We start from the raw sequence: 18209 nt of genomic DNA on the forward strand, positions 1-18209 counted from the left end.
TCTTTAATCTATTTTATGCAGAAATTACTGTGCCTAAATATTTTTCAATACATGCAAAACATATTTTTGTTTTACAAGTATCTAATCACAAAGCATACGTATTTATTACTGCAAAACCATAAATGACCTTTTACATTGGTAAGTCCTAGGTAGCATATGTGTCTTGTTACAATAAAAAACTGGTCAGTGTACAAAATGTGCGAATAAATATATATCTAAAAAACCTGATGTTTATAATTACTTCACTGCCATAATGATATTATTTATTTGTATTTTTAACCCATCAGAATTCCAGAAGACGTATACCCAGTGAAAAATGAATCCGGCTTTTCCCCAACCGTTTACAGCAGCAGCTCTGAAGCAAGCAAGAAGGCACCACACAAAAAAAGGCCAGGTAGACCCAGGAGATCTCCCAATGACTATGACACAGACTATACAACGGGAGGAGAGTCTGGTGAAGAATTGGATGAGGATGACAACTGGGAGAGGTAAATTCAATGGAGACCACAAAATTCCCTTAATCCAGCATTCACATGACCATAAAGGTGCTTGCATAGATCTACCCACATGCTGTCAGGGGTTTCTGGACATTTTAAACCTCTGGTAGCCGGGACAATTTTCACACTTTTGACATGTACAAATAAAACCTGAATTATAAAGTGAAAAATATATTCAAAACCTCCTTACCCATATATTTACTGAAAGGTCGACACCTAGCACGTTGTCAAAATGCCACTTGGCACTTTATACCCACACAAGCCTTCATCCAATTTTGCAGCAAGTGGTAGTTTTTATATTTGGGGGGGGGGGGGGGAATTCATACAAATTTCAGAAAATTAGACACCCAACACCTAAAAGTACAAAGTGTGCAGAGGTCATACGTGTCACTTAAAGAGAACCTACACCTGCCCATACATGTGCAGCATGTAATGGGGAGAGCTACACGAACCCTGGGACACTTTTTTTAAAAAAAAATTCTACCCTCCTCCGTTATTTAGATATCGGTGCTGTTATATTTGGTGCCTGATATTTAAATAACCCCCTGAACTGTCAATGGGGCGGGTACTGGCAAGGGGGGCATGTTACTATGGCTGTGACACTGTCCAATCGGATATGGACAGTGTTACAGCAGAAATATAAGTTTATTCTTTATATGCAAATGGGGCTTTAACGTTGCTCCAAACAGCTCTACCTTCTCTCCCCAGTCTGTCCCTTCCTCCATCCCTGATTGACAAGGCCAGTCATTCTCCTGAACATGCCTCCGCTTCTGAATCAGCCCATGCGCAGTGCAGCACTCAAGTTTAACGTGTTGAATTAGCTCTACTGCATATGTGCTGATTTATTTCACACTAGACCCAGCTTAGTGTGACGTAATCGGTGCATGCGCAGTAGAGCTGATTCAGAAGTCGAGGCGCCCTCAGGAGAGTGCCTGGCCCTTTCAATCAGAGAAGGAAGCCAGGGACAGACTGGGGAGAGAAGGTAGAGCTGTTTGGAGCAACTGTGACACCCTCGTTGCTCCAAATAGCTCATTTGCATATAAAGAATAAACTTCTATTTCTGCAACGGAGCCACGCATCTGAAAAAGGAAAACCGCATTCTATTCAGTTGAGGCTACACTATCTTACTGTGTTGCTGCTTTTATAGGCCAATTTCTGGTGACAGACTCCCTTCAATGTGCTGTTTACAGCCATGACCACCTTCATGTAACTTTGTGACAAATCGAAATAAAACAAAAATGCATTAAATCTTACATTTGCATCTAAAACTTGTATCCAAAAACAATGTCAAAATAATATGTCAAGCTGTGCAAAATTTGTCCACAAATGTGGTAAAAACATAGTGTACACCCCAAATAGCTACTATGCCAAAATCCAGTTTTATTTTACATTTTCTTTAAGAAACCACACCGCATGCCATGTATCAAAATACATGTAATCATGTTTATGCACAATGAAAATGTAACATTACAATTATAGTACAAAATAATTAACTTGATGAACTAGTTCTGCTTCTAATTTGCTGCATGGACTGGCCCCAGTCCATGCTGCTCTTACTGATACAGTAGCTTCCTGTTCTGCCACCTAGACTCCAGTCTCCAGTATGGGAGCCAGTACTGTAAGATGACGTTACAGCCTAAAGCGCAAGCTCCTATATGGAAGACCTGGTCATGCTCTGCCTCATAGTTAGGATAGTATATAGCATTTTTATGGACCGTTTTTTTTTTTTTTCGTTTTGTTTTTATGGTCTTATCCCGGGTTTAAGCAAACAAATAAACTTCTCCGTCTCTTCATACAGTGAATATCCTCCCATCGCTTCAGACCAACAAAGACAAGACTACAAGCGCGAGTTTGATGCTGACCTGCAGGAATACAAGAGCTTACAAGCCGAGCTGGAAGAAGTTTCTAAATCCATGTTTCAGCTGGATAAAGAGCTGGATGAACACCCAGAAGGGAGCCAGTCATACAAGGTCAGTTTGCAGTATATCTTGAGAGTAGTTTTACTTTTAGGCCTCCTGCTCATGGGACGGAAATGCTGAGGAATTTCCACATGGAAATTCGACATCATATTACAATAGCAGTAAAGTGGATGAGATTTGTACGGAAAAAAAATCTGCAGAAGTTGACTTGCGTTGCGAATTCTCCGTCTGCAGCATGTCTAAATTATTTTGCGTAATCTAAAAATTTCCATCCCGTGCTCAGCAGGCCTTAAGGTTAATTTTGTTTGCACGTTCTCCTGGAATCCTTTTAGTATTTATAGATTTTTTTTTTTTACGTTTCCATACGAGCTGTCCTGTTACCGATTTAAAACTATGTGTTCGTTACACTGAACAATTTTTAAATAAAATCTGTGTACTTTTACATTTCTCACAAATATTGTATTTTCTGTGCTGTAATTCTGTCCCTCATATATTCGGCTTGAATATCTGGATGTTCAATCTGAATATAGACTAATGGTTTACTTGACATCAAATTAGAGGGGTTGTCTCCCATAGACCAAATATTTCCCATATTAGGGCATATGGACGTTTCATGTACGTCACACTCTATGACATGCCCCCCTCTATGAGCCAGAGCAGTCAGCTGCTCCTATTCCGCTGCACAGGAATTACATGGATATCCATTTATTTGAATGGTCACCATGTAATACTACATTTTCAGCGGCTGCTACATTTCAATGCATGGGCTGGCTTCATGAGAAAACCCCTTTATTAGTATTTATAACACAAGTACTTTTATATATGTATACTGCTGTAAGATCTTCAGCATTGACGATTCATCTTATTTCTTATAGGCCATTGCTGATGAGTATAATCGTTTAAAGGATATTAAATTGGTAAGTAATTTTTTCATCGCTTTAATAACTACATGCGTTTCATTGATGTTACAGAGATAAGATTCTTGGTAAATAGTGTTCAGAAGACTGTCCTCTCCAGTCAACCATGCATCTTATTAACACTTATGGCCTCTTAATCCCAGTGCTTGAATGCCTCTTATTGTAGTTAGAAGCACAGTCATTCAATAATTTCCGTTATGTACTGAAGCTCAAATGTGCATGTTTTGGTATTTGTTGGGTGGGAGACACTAGTGATGTCCTATCCACATGAAGCTGCTTCACACAGTGTGAGAGACTGAGGCTGGGGGGAAAGGGGGATCACTTCAAACAGCCATATCTGGCTGTGGACTACCTAGAACAGTGATTCAATCATTCCGTTATGTACTGAAGCTCAAATGTGCATGTTTTGGTATTTGTTGGGTGGGAGACACTAGTGATGTTCCTGCTCTCTATCTAACAATTTGTGTTTTTAGCTATACATGTATTTCTTATTTAGACAGATATATATATATATATATATATATATATATATATATATATATTCGTACACTTTCAAAGCATTGTTTATCTTTATCTAAAATAGATGGCAAAAGCTGTAATAAGGTGGCAGCCCATACCTCTAGTAAAACTGTTCTTTTTATATTTAAAATTGTGAAGTGAATAAATTATCCATGGAAAGAACTAGAGCGCTGGTGCCTTATTAAAGTAGTTGTCCGCGTTCGATAATATATTTTTGCTAGAAGCGTTCCCAACTTCTGGCACCCCATTAATCCGTTTTAATCTGTGAGAGAACCCTACAGCAAATGTTAAATTTCCCTGCAGCAACACCACAGAGAAACTTAAGTATTCGGCTACATTCACACGAGCGCGACAGACTTACACGCGCAAAAGCCGCACGTAAATCTGGTCCGTTAGTGCATCTGTGCTTTGCAAGTGGCATGTGTTTTTCACACACTCGCAAAGCACAATTTTTATTATTTTTTAATAGAATTGATGCGCAAATCATGCACAGCACACGGATGTGCATCTGTGTGCTGAGCGTGATTTTCACGCACCCATTGACTTCAATAGGCGCGTAGGTGCGTGAAAAACACACCAATATAGGACATGCAGTGAGTTTCACGCAACAGACACACGCTGTGTGAAAACTCCTGCACGTGTGAAGGGCCCCATTGAAATCACGGGGCGCACACGGACGAGTTTTACGCTCAATTGGAACTATGTAAGGGCTCATTCAGACTAAGTCAGTGGGCTGTCTGTTTAATACACTATTCATGCAGAATTCTCTTATGAGGTATTTGAAAACCCCTTAAGATAACCCCTTAAAGTATATTAGGACCCTTTAGTTCTCATTCACACGGCAGGGAGCCACTGTATAATGCTCCAACGGGTGCGGTAAGGAGCTGAGCCCGCTTCGTACACAGCAGGTGTCGGCTGTATATTACCGCTTTCACGCTGCTTTAACGGTCGGGATCGGAAATAACTCCAATCCCAGCTAGTTAATCACTGGATGCCGCAACATCTTAGCCGTTAGACAGAGGGGTAGGACCCCCTCTGTCATCCTATTATTGCAAGATCCAGTTGTTATCTATCACATCTAAGTTCATGAACTTGGTTGTGATCAATAACGGCTGGACACCAGGACCTGCTTTCAGCCAAGCCGCCAGTCCTGCTGACCTGACAGATTCAGCTTTGACGGCAAGATACAGCTTCTATTTAAACAGAATACATGCCTAAATAAATAAATAAAAACCCATTCAAAAGTTGCCTAAAATCACATCATACATTTGTTTAATTAAGAAAAATAAAATATTTTTAGTTCAAGGGTTTACATAGCTTTTAAAGATAATAACGTTATCCTTAATAGCTATGTCATAAATGTATATATTTCAATAAATATGATGTCTTACCAAAAGCAGTGGTGGTATATCACTAGGATATGCCGCCAATAGCTGATTGGCTTAGGTCCAACTGCTGGGGCCCCCACCGATCGTTATAAGGCCTCATTCACACGGCAGGGTTTCCCGGCCGGGTGCCGGCCGTTCATAAATCGGCCGGCATCCGGCTGCATTAGGAATAATAGACCCCTAATGGGGCTATTCACACGACCGATTTTTTGACGGCCGGGAAATCCGGCCGTCAAAAAATAGGACATGCTCTATCTTCGCCCGGGTACCCGGCCGCCCGGCTCCCATAGAAGTCTATGGGGCCGGGTATTACACGGCCATCACCGGAATGTGTTCCGAGTGATGGCCGGGTTTCCCGGCGCTTGCGCTCTATCTCCTCCTCCTCACAGCGCAGAGTGCATGTGAGGAGGAGGAGTTGATGCCATTCTGACGAATGGCATCGCTGCACACTGTGTGGCAGGGCCGGGGTGTACAGCAGGTGGAGGGAGCGCTGCGCTGGCTCCCTTCCCCTGCTTGTTAAAATCACCCTGGCCCGGCGACACCTTCGATGGCGCCGCTAGCAGCTGCTGCTGCTGCGGCTGCTACTACTTTAGCGACGCCACTATAGCAGAGCAGGGAGGTATCTCCCCGCTCTGCTATGTGCTAGCCGCACTTTAGCTCCTTGAAGGAGCGGAATCCCCGTGTTTTCGGGGATTCTGCTCCTGGACAGAGCGCTTGATGTCTCTGTCCATATCTGGGCAGTGACATCAGGGGAAACTCCTGAAGCGGAATCCCCGAACACATGGGGATTCCCCTTCAGGAGTTGCCGCTGATGTCACTGTCCGGATCTGCCCGGCCCGGCACGGATGCAAAACTTTATGCAAACCGGCCGGGCAGAATGGCCGATTTTACCGGCCGGCACTCGGGCTTGGGAACGACCCGTTCGTGTGAATCCCGCCTTATGAAGTGGTAGCTGGGAAAGCATCTTCGGCTCTGCTCTGCTTTTTCTGTACAGCCGTATAGATGGCCATTATAGTCATCGGCCATCCATGTGGCTGCCTGGGAAGAGCAGCGTAGAGCCTACAGGAGATAGTGGCACAGTGCTTTCCTAGCACTATTGCCACTTCGTTCTAGAGGTCCGTGTGGGTCACAGAGGTCAGACCTCCGCAAAATCGGCTATTGGTGGAATATACTGAGAAATGCTACCGATATCTTTTGAGATAACTCCTTTAAAGGGACTCTGTCACCAGTTTATTAATTCCCTTTCTCCTAACTAATCTAATAGGCGCTTTGCTGCTGATAACTACAGTGTGATTTGGTTTAAAAAAAAACGTTTATTTGCAAAGTTATGAGCATTTTTCTAAATATGTAAATGAGCCTTTATTAGACAACTGGGCGGTAACTGCAGCAATTCTCCTGAGGTGGAGCCACCTCACAGCCTCTGACACTGTCCTATCAGCATGAAGCTGCTTCACACAGTGTGAGAGACTGAGGCTGAAGGGAAAGGGGGATCACTTCAAACAGCCATATCTCTGGCTGTGGACCACCTAGAACAGCGATTCTGGTGGCATATGAAAAAGGAAATTCTTATCTTTCACATGACACCAGCAGTTCTAGCTGTGAAACAACCGGAGATATCACCAGTTGAAAAAATAGTCAGGAATGGAAGCTGTATGCAATAAGATCACTGTGTTGCTGGGCAGGGAAGGGGGGGAAGCTGTATGCTAATTGGGCGGTGTAATGTTTTCTGTATGACGCTGTCCAGTGTGAAAAAGAGTCACCTCCTATTTGGCTATTAGTCACATTAGCATATCTAGAAAAAACGCTCATAACTTTGCAAATAATGTTTTTTAAAACAAATCACACTAGCTATCGGCAGCAAAGCGCCTATTCGATTAGTTAGGAGATAGGGAATTAATAAACTGGTGACAGTCTCTTTAACGATTATGAAGGAAGCTTGCATTCTTCTAATGAGTGCATAATGGATTACATGCATTGTATTCTTATTACCTTTATCGTTTTTACCTGTTTTAAAAAAAAAAAAATCCTATTTTTCCAGTCTTTAGATTACAAGAACAAAAGAATACATTGCAAGCAGCTCAAGGCTAAACTGAACCATATCAAGCGAATGGTTAGCGACTATGACAGGAGCAAATAAAAGCGTGTGGATTCCAAGATCTAAGAACATAACCAGAAGATTTTGTTTCTTTTCTGTGCCGCTTGCAGACTTTTGAGATAGGTCACTGGCAACTTCTATGTTACTGTGGTCATGTTTTCATGCTTCTCTAAAGGATGGCTGTATAGGATCCCCCCCCCCCCCCCCCAACCACTGATTTTTTTTCCCATGGTTTTAAAATGTACATATGCTTATATTTATAAAGAGTTTAAGGATAACTTCCTCATTTATATTTTTATCTAGTCTTACTGGCTTTCTCCCTATCTGCTGGAAGAGGTCTGGTCCTCTTATGGTGACCAAACACAAGTTGTCTTCCTGATACAGTGATATTTTCTTGTCCTTAAATATCTCCTGTCAACCGGCATCTAGTGGTCCTTAGACCTCTAAATTCTGCTGACACTGTGAGGGGTCGAACCTTCCTTTTCCCATAAGAAAGGGCATCTGTTAATTGCAAAGAGATCTTCCCACATGGGGCAATAATGAATACTTCTATGGCCACTCAATGTGAAGAGTCTAATTCTTGGCCAGTTCTGATGGCTTTGAAATAAAAAATCTACCAGATTCTAAAACTACAAGTGTCTGCAAGATTGGTTTCAGGCTAGTTTGATGTTATCTAGTCTTAACTTTATTTTAAGATCTCGTATCTACCCTTAAAGAAAGTTATTGGTACCAGGAATGCGTAATCCTATAATCTGCTGGGTTTCAATAACCTTTCTGGAGAAAACATATAGAAACTCCCCAGTTACAACCATGCCATCAAGCTATAGTACTCCATTCTGGATATTGTTGTCAAGCCATCCTCTATTTATGAGCACATCAGTTATCCAGTTGGTTGGCTCCCACTGAACAGCAAAAGGTGCAATATTGATTATTATATTGAGTTTCGTTAATACTGCAAAATAAGCCTCTGGAGTTTTACATTTATCAACAGGCAAGAACTAGGTCTGCTTTCTTGCTCAAAATATAAAATGTTGTTGTACTCAGAGTATCTTAAAGGGGTTGTGTGAGATAAGAACATGGCTATGCTGAAAAAAAATAAAATGGCCAAGAGAGGCACTGTTTTTGGCGAAAAATAAGCTGGTCTTTTTTTTTTTTCCCAAGTAGTTTCAAGATTATATAACTATGTGAATGACACAAACTGAACAATGAATGTTTAAAGAAAAAAAACAAAAACAAAAATTTGCTACAGATTTTTATATTTACACCATTTTTAAAATTGCAGGACGTTTCCTGCTATTAGCTGTAAAAAAAATTTTTCTTTTTTATGTAATCCGATTTGTAAAAAAAAGTGTAGTGAGCATACCAGTTAATAGAGATTATTTTTTTTGTTTTCTTGTTTTTAATATTCACTTACAGTAGTTGATCTTTTGGCCTTTTGATTTTAAGGGTTATTGGATGGATTTGATTGATACATATTTTACTTTTACTGTGACAGTTTGTTAATAAATGTTTTCTAACCTTTTGCTTGTTTTTTTTTCTTTATTTTAACAAAAAGTAAACTTGTGTATATAATATAGCTAATGTAATAGGCATTAATGGATTTCTGAGTCCATATAGCTCTGCTGTACTGCTGGAGGCCTTGATAAGGCAGGATAGTAGTACTATATATACACACACTGAGGAAGCTCCCATGTAACTCCCAGGTCTCTAGGTGAAGGGCTGCACTCCATCTCTTCTTGGATAAAGCGCATATATCCTGCTGCACTGTCAATAGACAATTCCAAAAGAAATTGCGTCTCCAATATGCCACCCACCAAAAAAACGAAATAAAGTTAAATATGAGACATTCCGTTTTAAAATAAGTAATAGGATTTCCCTATGTACAACTCCAATGTATGACACTGTTTAGGCATATAGTGGGATACGTCGCTCATAGGACTCCATTGAACAAAAAAAAAGTATACTGCGCTGCAGTATACATTTTGTATAGAATGGTGTAGTCTACTATGCTATAACATACTGGAAAAAAAAAACTATGTATAGTTATTCATACTGGCCTGGTGTATGCCAAGAGGAGACTTTTGGCATACATCGGGTGAATGAGGGCCTATGGATACGTCCGGCGTATAAATACAACGGTTTATGTTAAACCGAGCCGAACACTTACCCGTCTACCTCCAAATGTGAATGCACTTTCCTTAATGACAAATATAAGAAAGCATTCCGTTTCTTTCTAATCATGCACCCACCTATTTCTTCCTTGTTATACACATCAACGATTTACAGCGTAGCCATTGTGTTGTGCACTACAAAGGTTGTATCAGCATCCTCTCCTAAACTCCTGGACCCTTCCACTTATTTTCCTACATTTTATCTTCCTAAAACTGACTTTGATATGGAAATTATGCAATTTGACAAATTATGAAGATTCCTTTGAACAGAAGACTATAGACTATAGCCTGTACAAACTCAAATCGTGTTCTACAATTACTTATTTCTTTGAAGCGTAATAGAACATCATCTACAATATGGAACCTTTGATCTCCTCTAAATTTCACCACCTCTGCAATTTTTCTTTTCGAGTACTATATATCTATGGCCCTTGAACCAATGAACAAACACTATCAAATACTTCTTTTTTTCTTTTTTTTTTAACAAGTTTTTTTAAATTTCACTTTTGTTTTTTAATCCCATAGAGGGATTTTTTAACTTTAATGTACTGGCATATATCTATATGCCAGTACATTAGCCTGTGTACTGATTGTACACAGGCAGTTGTTAGGACATACCTAAGTATGCCCTAACAGGAAATATGGTCAGATACCCCTGGGGTCCTTCAATGGACCCTGGGCTGTCTGCCCATACCAGGTATAGCCATTGATCGCGTCACAGGGATTTCCTGTGACTCGATCAAAGGGGAGACCCCCTTCTCACTTCAGCTTTGAGGTTTCGCTTCTCTCCGCTGATAGAGTGGGGCTGTGGATGTGTATTACAGCCGTTGCCCCGCTCATCATTGCGTGCGGACACTGGCTGTCACACAGGACAGGAATACTCGTCCTAATGCGCCAAGTACCCGCCGCTCAGGATGAGTATTCTCATCCTGTGTCGGCAACCAGTTAAACCTATTTACCTACACCATCAATAACAACAACAGCTATTGTATTTTGAAACATCTACTCCAGACAGTTCCCTTGTTCTACATCTAGAACACTTATGTCTGCCAACTAACTGAAGAAACGTTAAATCACAGTAGACCTCAGAAAGACCGATTGCTAAAACCTATACAGGTAGAGGCGAAACCTAAGGCCATATTCACAAAGCATATTTTCGAGTGTAAAACGCTCGTATTATGCTCCAAAATACAAGTAGCCTTGATTTCAATGGGAATTGTTAGGAAACGTCTGTCACTTTTAGGTAGGCATGACTACTAGCCAAGCTTCTGGGTGGCTCTGGTTTGAGATGCAGAGCCAATCTTATTTCTCTGTCTGTATCCTATAAGGGCCAAGGGTGGAGTATTTGAGTCTGTTCAGTTTTTTTTCATTGTTGCTTGTGATTTTCTTGTGAAAGCATGTGTCTGATCAAGGTTACACCCTGAATCACCTCAAATACTTGGACTCTTTGAACTTGACTTCGGCTTTGTCTTTGGATTTACCCTCTGCACACTGATTTGAATGTTCTGCTCACATGTGGTTTCGACCTCTGCTACTCCTGGTGTTCTTCTGTTTTGCGATTTGGACTTTTAGGCTCTCCTGGTTTGAACTCTGATTGTTGATCGCCCCTCTGGCTTTTTGGTTATCCGTTCTGGTATTGCCTGCAAGTGCACCTCCTGTCAAACACCTTATTCTCTAAAAGCAACCTGGGTTTTATGTGGCCAAATCAAACCTACCTTGCATCAGGCTCTGGTGAAAACCATAGAGAAGCCTTAGACTCTGGTGACAGACTTGAGGTAGCTGATTTAGTTGTACGCTTGATCCAGGAAGTCTCCAGCTGCCTTTGGGTAATTGCTTGTATAGCAATTCCATAAACTTTCACTCTTGGGAATTGCTCGAGAAGTAATTCCTTTAAAGGAAATACACTGAAATTCATATGAAGTGTATTTCTACGCTGCAGACTTAGAAAATATCGTAAAGATAAGTGTTTGCAAGGCGTCTGTCACAACACGGGGTGTGGATCCACTGGGCCGTACCGTGTAGCGGGATAGCAGCTGGCCAAACTGGTATAGGCAATGTCTATAGTTCTGGAAAGGGTACCTGAGGCAAAGTAGACGGTAGCGGTGGTTTCAGGCTGAGATGAGGCTTCAGCAGTAGGCAGGCACCAGGCGGGGTGCAACACAGCAGATGTAGCAGAGAGCATAACACGACTCCAACACTTAGGGGCACGGTAGCACAGGATACGGGGTACTGGAAGCAGGAACGGAACACTGGGAATTGGAAAACACTAAGGGACCACTTGCAAAGACAGACTAGGGTAACACAACAACGCTCAGGCAATCAATGGAAGGGCACAGCCCTTTTTATAGTCCAGATGTATTCTGGGCTAATTTGCAGATATTCTGCATGGGTATGTACTGGCCCTTTAAGCACGCGCGTGCGCGAGCCAGTACCTAGATGCGGAAGTGAGTGCCGATGTCTCCCGGGTGGGAGATGTCGTCCGTCACTCACACGTCCGTGGCCGTCAGGGGTTAAGTCAGGACGACGGTCCGCGGCCATAGATGTTACAGAGTGGAGGAATGTTTTTTTTTTTTTCAAGAAATTTTGGCCAATTCTAACAGCAATCAAAGATCTGGCTAATGCAGTCGCCCCATACCCACTAATCACTTTTAGGCGATCTCCAAGATCGTTTTGTACACAGCCACTTCATCGAAGTGCCACCTCCATTATCATGGTTTTCCACAAAACGGGTGAGTCATGTAAGTACATAGCTAGGAGAAATACATTTACTAGTGCCACTATGGGACAGTTGTATACAGAGAATTTGCAAACTTCAAAACCAAAGGGGTCATTTATATGGCCACATGTGCCTTCTCACATAATTATGTTGGGAAGACATTTAGAGAGTTCCGGAGAAGAATTTGGGACCATATCGAAAATATATGAAGGGAGGAAGATACATGCTTAGCATGACATATGTGAGAAACACATGTGGACAATCCAGAGGGACTTCCCTTCCAAACCATAGAAGTGGTACGACTCAAGTCGAGGAGGTAATCTGGACAGGTTACCAGAAAAAGAATGTAGGTGGATTTACGATCTACAATAATTACATAAAAAGGAAATTCATGATTATATGTGATATGCAAGTTTCATATGACCTATCTCATAGTACATAATATATCCAAGTGGACTCTAAAATGTGGGGGAGTGTACATGTTGCGAGACCAAAATAAAACATCCCTCATTGCATGTAATAATATCAGTGTTGTGAAACCAATGTAGTATGCAGGGGCGTAGCTAAAGGCTCATGTGCCCGCGTGCAAGAATTGAGCTTGGGGCTCCCCAACACCACCATCATCAGACCCCTTTGCGCGCCTATGCCCAGACGCCTTGCCCAACAGCCCCCATAGTATAATGCCCCCACTAGGGATGCACGATGCATTGAAACTTTGATACTGTTTCGATACTCTGCATCCCCAAATCGTTCAATACCGTTATTTCATGTATTTCGATACTGAGCTGTGCCGCCGCACAGCTCAGTATAGTAACACATGAATGTATGAGAGCGGGGTTGCGGCTGTGTAATAGTCATTTTCCCGCTCCTGGGTCCTGACATGTGCGCGCGGTCAGCACTGCACTAATGAGCGGCGACCCTGAAGACAGAACATGGCGGGCGCACTGAAAACCACCCCCATGTTCTGTCCTCAGTGCCTGAACCGCCGCTCATTAGTGCAGCGCCGGCCGCATCACCTCAGGCTGACCGCACGCGCACTTACTGTCAGGAGCGGGGCAATGACTTGCACAGCTGCAGCCCCGCTGGCGGAGATCAGAGAATCCTCTCATCTCCGCCGTTATTCCCGTGAATGCTGCGATCACAGAGGACTGCAGCAGTCAGGGAAAAATGAGAAGGGGGGGATGCCCCTTGGATCGCGTCACAGGGAATTCCTGTGATGCGATTGAGGGACATACCATATATCGGCAGGCAGCCCAGGGTCCATTGAAGGGCCCCAGGGCTGTCTGACCATATTTTCTGTTAGGACATACTTAGGTATGCCCTAACAACTGCCTGTTTACTATCAGTACACAGGCTAATGTACTGGCATATAGATATATACCAGTACATTAGTAAAAACATAAAGTAATGTTAAATAAAAAACACACACCTTTTTTACAATAAACATTAAAATAAGTCTCAATACATAAAACACACATATTCGGTATTGGCGTGGCTGTAATAACCTTCATAACAATGTTTTTGCATCATTTATGATGTTGAAACCACAGAGAGAAAAGAGTTTGTAGCCAGGAAATTATGTTAAACATTAGAAATTTTTATTAACATATATACAAATACATTCATATAAAATATATATGGGATACAATATATAAAAAAGGACAAGACTCTAGAAAAAGTTTCAAGGAGCACACATCAAAGATGTCAATATGCAAAAATAGGTTTGGCTATATTATCCATTTACACAGAATTCAGTAACTATCGTGGAAAGGTACCTCTTGTGGGGCAAAGTCACATTACAAACGGCCCCATATAAACAGAGATATTGTATAGGGATCTAGATACCAGGTATTGCTTCAAGATCAACTACCTTAAAGGAACAGTGTCATCACAAATAATTTGTTTATATGTTAAAGATGTTAGTGCCTTAATATAAACGTTTATTTTCATTTGTGTGTTTGTGTTTTACTGTTTCTTATTTTCACACTTTTTCTTCCCTATGGGGGCTGCCATTTTTTGTTCCATTTCTGTGTGTGTCGATTAACGACACACACAGACATGGAATACGGCAGCCACAGTCCCATAGGGACTGCGAACGGCTCCCGTCCCATTGACTGCCGTGTACGGCGTCTGTGTGGGAACTGCGCATGCGCCGCTCCCACACAGTCCTATTCGAAATTGGCGCCGTCCGGCGCCATTTTCCCGTGGACCGGAAGTCGCGGCTGGACAGTAATATTACTACTTCCGGTCGCGGCTTCCGGACAAGTGCACATGGAACAGCGGCAGCAAAGGGAGCGGACGGGCCGCGGCGGCAGGAGCAGGTAAGCGATTTCAATGTATGTTAGTGTTTGTGTGTGTTTACTACTGCATGTAAACCTACTACACTGTGGGTTACCTCAAAAAATGGCGACACACAGTGTAGGAGGTTAAACCTTTCAAACCCCTCGTTTATCCCGGCACTAGCCAGGATAAAGGAGGGGGGATTGCTGAGAGCTCACTAGAGCGATAGCTTTTAACCCAATGTTGCAATGCTGCAATTTTGGGAACTAGCTCCAAACAGCTCCATCTAGTGACCAAAAATGGGTAGTATTATAAATTTGAAAAAATTTATAATATTTCCTGACTCGCGAAAAAAATAAAAAAAATTTGAACAATGTTTAATCACCCACACACTAAATGTTTAAATTTTAAAAAAAAAACATGTTTTTGGGGCGACACCATGCCTTTAACTTTGTAGCTAAAAGATAAGAGGTGTTGGATACAGCTTACCTATATTGAATAGCAGTAATAATACGATGTGTGACTTTGCCCCACAAGAGGTACCTTTCCACGATAGTTACTGAATTCTGTGTAAATGGATAATATAGCCAAACCTATTTTTGCATATTGACATCTTTGATGTGTGCTCCTTGAAACTTTTTCTAGAGTCTTGTCCTTTTTTATATATTGTATCCCATATATATTTTATATGAATGTATTTGTATATATGTTAATAAAAATTTCTAATGTTTAACATAATTTCCTGGCTACAAACTCTTTTCTCTCTGTGGTTTCAATATTTAAATAGAGTTGCCTATCTGATTATATGGGAGGTCGGCCTATGACCTTGACCTAGCCCTTAGTACTAATGCGTTTTGGAGTGCATATATTGATCATTTATGATGTGTACGCTGTAAAAAAATAAAATAAAAACTTCTTTCCATCACTTATTGTGGGGCACGAGGTGCGATGAATTTAACCTCCATGTGCCTCACATTAATAGTAATTAACCCCATCATGTACCTTACACATTAACCCATTATGACTGAGAAACATGATGGGGTTAATTACTATTAATGTGAGGCACGTGGAAGTTAAATTCATCACTGTCACGGCGCGGGGTGTGGACCCACTGGGCCGTACCGCGTAGCGGGCTAGCAGCTGGCCAACAAGGTACAAAACAATGTCTATAGTTCAGAACGGGTACCTGAGGCAATGTAGACAGTGGGAGGGACACGACTTGGCTTTCGCAGCAGGAAGACACGACTTGGCTTTCACAGCAGGTGACCCCGCGGATGCAGCGGGGAGACACGACTTGGCTTTCACAGCAGGTAACGCCACGGATGCAGCGGGAAGACACGACTTGGCTTTCACAGCAGGTGAGGTAACGATAGCACGGGATACAGGGTACAGGCAGCAGGAACGGGTAACGCTGGGAACTGGAAAACACTGGGAGACCTTTAGCAAGACAAACTAGGGAATACAATCACGCTCCGGCAAGGAACCAGTGGGCAGAGCCCCTTTTTATAGTCCAGCAGCCATTTGGGCTGATAACTGATCTTTGACAGCTGAACGCGTACTGGCCCTTTAAGGCCGTGCACGCGCGGGCGCGCGCGCCCGCCCTGCGGGAAACAGCACGAGGACCCGGAAGAGAGTGCCGGCGTCTGCAAGGAGGAGGACGCCGAGCAGAGAGATGACCATGGCTGGGATCGTCAGGGGGTGAGTTAGAACGGCGATCCCTGGCCATGGACGTAACAGTCTCCCTCCTCTTACGCCCCCTCTTCTTGGGACCAGAGCGGGAAAGAAATTTCTTCACGAGGCCAGGGGCATCGATATTCTCCTCTGGCTCCCAAGACCTCTCTTCTGGACCAAATCCCCTCCAATCCACCAAGTCCTGCCTCCTACTTTTTTGATGGCCAGGATCTCCCTCACTTCGAAAGTTCCGGATGAACTGCCAGGAGCCACTGCGGAACTAGGAGTCCTGAAGTAGCGGTTTAGAACCACGGGTTTTAGCAAGGAGACGTGGAAGGAGTTAGGGATCTTGAGGGTAGGAGGCAGTCGAAGCTTGTACGACAGGATTGATCTGCAGCAGAATCTCGAAGGGTCCAAGGAATGTGGGAGCAAACTTGCAAGATGACACCCTCAGCCGGATGTTCCTGGAAGACAGCCAGACCTTTGTACCTGGAGGAAACTGGGGAGGTTCTCGTCTTCTAGTGTCCGCCTTTCTCTTCATGTGGTTCACCGCCAGCAGAATAGAAGACCGTGTCTGCTGCCATATTTGCAGAAAGTTCCTGAAGGTAGAATCGGCTGCAGGCACCTGAGACATAGTAGAGCCGGGCAGGGGTATTCGAGGATGTTGGCCATAGACTATGAAGAACGGACTGGAGGTGGTGGACTTATTGGTATGGTTATTATAAGAGAACTCCGCCCACGGGAGCAGCTGCACCCAGTCATCATGTCTTCTGGAAACAAAGTGCCGTAGGTAGTTCTCCATAATTTGATTAATCCCCTCAACTTGCCCATTGGACTGAGGGTGGTAAGCTGAGGAGAAGTCCAACTTTACCCCGAGTAGGCCACAGAGTGCTCTCCAGAACTTAGAGGTGAACTGGACCCCTCGATCCGAGACAATATGCAGAGGTAATCCATGCAGACGGAAGACGTGTTGCATGAAGAGGTCAGCCAGTCGAGCGGCAGAAGGCAGACCAGTCAGGGGAACAAAATGAGCCATCTTTGAAAAACGATCCACCACCACCCAGATCACACTGCATCCTGCAGAGGGAGGCAGATCTGTAACAAAATCCATAGCAATATGCTGCCAGGGGGCCTCGGGCACAGGCAGTGTTTGGAGCAGACCGGCTGGTCTGGAGTGGGCACCCTTGTTGGCTGCACACACCGTACAGGAGGAGACAAAGTCTATGACGTCTTTGGGCAGCGTGGGCCACCAGAACTGACGGGCAATTAGGTCTCGGGTCTTACGGGCACCCGCATGTCCTGCCAGCTTGGAACTGTGACCCCAGCGAAGGATTCTTCCTCTGTCTGCCAGCCGTACGAAAGTTTTTCCTGGGGGAATGCCTCTAACCTGCAGAGGGTTGACAGAGTAGATGCAGGAAGGATCGATAATATTCTGTGGGGACTGCACAGTGTCCTCTGTCTCAAATGACCTGGACAAGGCATCGGCCCTCACATTCTTGTCGGCAGGTCGGTAGTGGAGTTCGAACCGGGACCGTGCAAAAAACTGACCATCTGGCTTGACGAGGGTTCAGCCGTTGAGCCGTCTGTAGGTAGGTCAAGTTCTTGTGGTCCGTGAAGACCAGGATAGGATGCGCTGCGCCTTCCAGTAGGTGTCTCCACTCCTACAGAGCCAGCTTGATGGCCAGTAACTCCCGATCCCCAATCGAGTAGTTGCACTCTGCAGAAGAAAACAGCTTGGAGTAGTAACCACATACCACCGTTTTGCCTCTCGAACCCCTCTGGAACAATAGAGCACCGGCACCAATAGAGGAGGCGTCCACCTCTAACGAAAACTGCAGGGCCACATCAGGATGGTGCAGAATGGAGGCAGACATGAAGGCTTTCTTTAAGGTTTCAAATGCGATCTCCGCCTCTGGAGTCCGCACTTTGGCATTCATACCCTTCTTAGTGAGGGTGGAGATGGGGGCTGTCAGAGAAGAGAAGTTGGGGATGAACAGTCTGTAGAAGTTGGCGAATCCCAGGAAGCGTTGTATGGC

At 43.4% G+C, this 18209-nt stretch overlaps 1 protein-coding gene and 1 long non-coding RNA gene across 3 annotated transcripts in view; one reads left to right on the forward strand and one right to left on the reverse strand.

The window, feature by feature from the left end:
* The window catches only part of OCLN (occludin), a 50181-nt gene extending 42211 nt beyond the window's left edge, over positions 1-7970 (forward strand). Inside the window, exons 6-9 of the mRNA XM_075837964.1 lie at positions 288-488; positions 2296-2467; positions 3292-3333; positions 7279-7970. Coding sequence (XP_075694079.1) covers positions 288-488; positions 2296-2467; positions 3292-3333; positions 7279-7377 — 514 coding nt within the window. The 3' untranslated portion in view covers positions 7378-7970. The remainder of the gene's footprint in view (positions 1-287; positions 489-2295; positions 2468-3291; positions 3334-7278) is intronic.
* The window catches only part of LOC142660915 (uncharacterized), an 82878-nt gene that overhangs the window by 28884 nt on the left and 35785 nt on the right, over positions 1-18209 (reverse strand). The window lies entirely within an intron of this gene.

This window comes from Rhinoderma darwinii, chromosome 1, assembly GCF_050947455.1.
Source record: "Rhinoderma darwinii isolate aRhiDar2 chromosome 1, aRhiDar2.hap1, whole genome shotgun sequence".
NCBI lineage: Eukaryota > Metazoa > Chordata > Amphibia > Anura > Rhinodermatidae > Rhinoderma > Rhinoderma darwinii.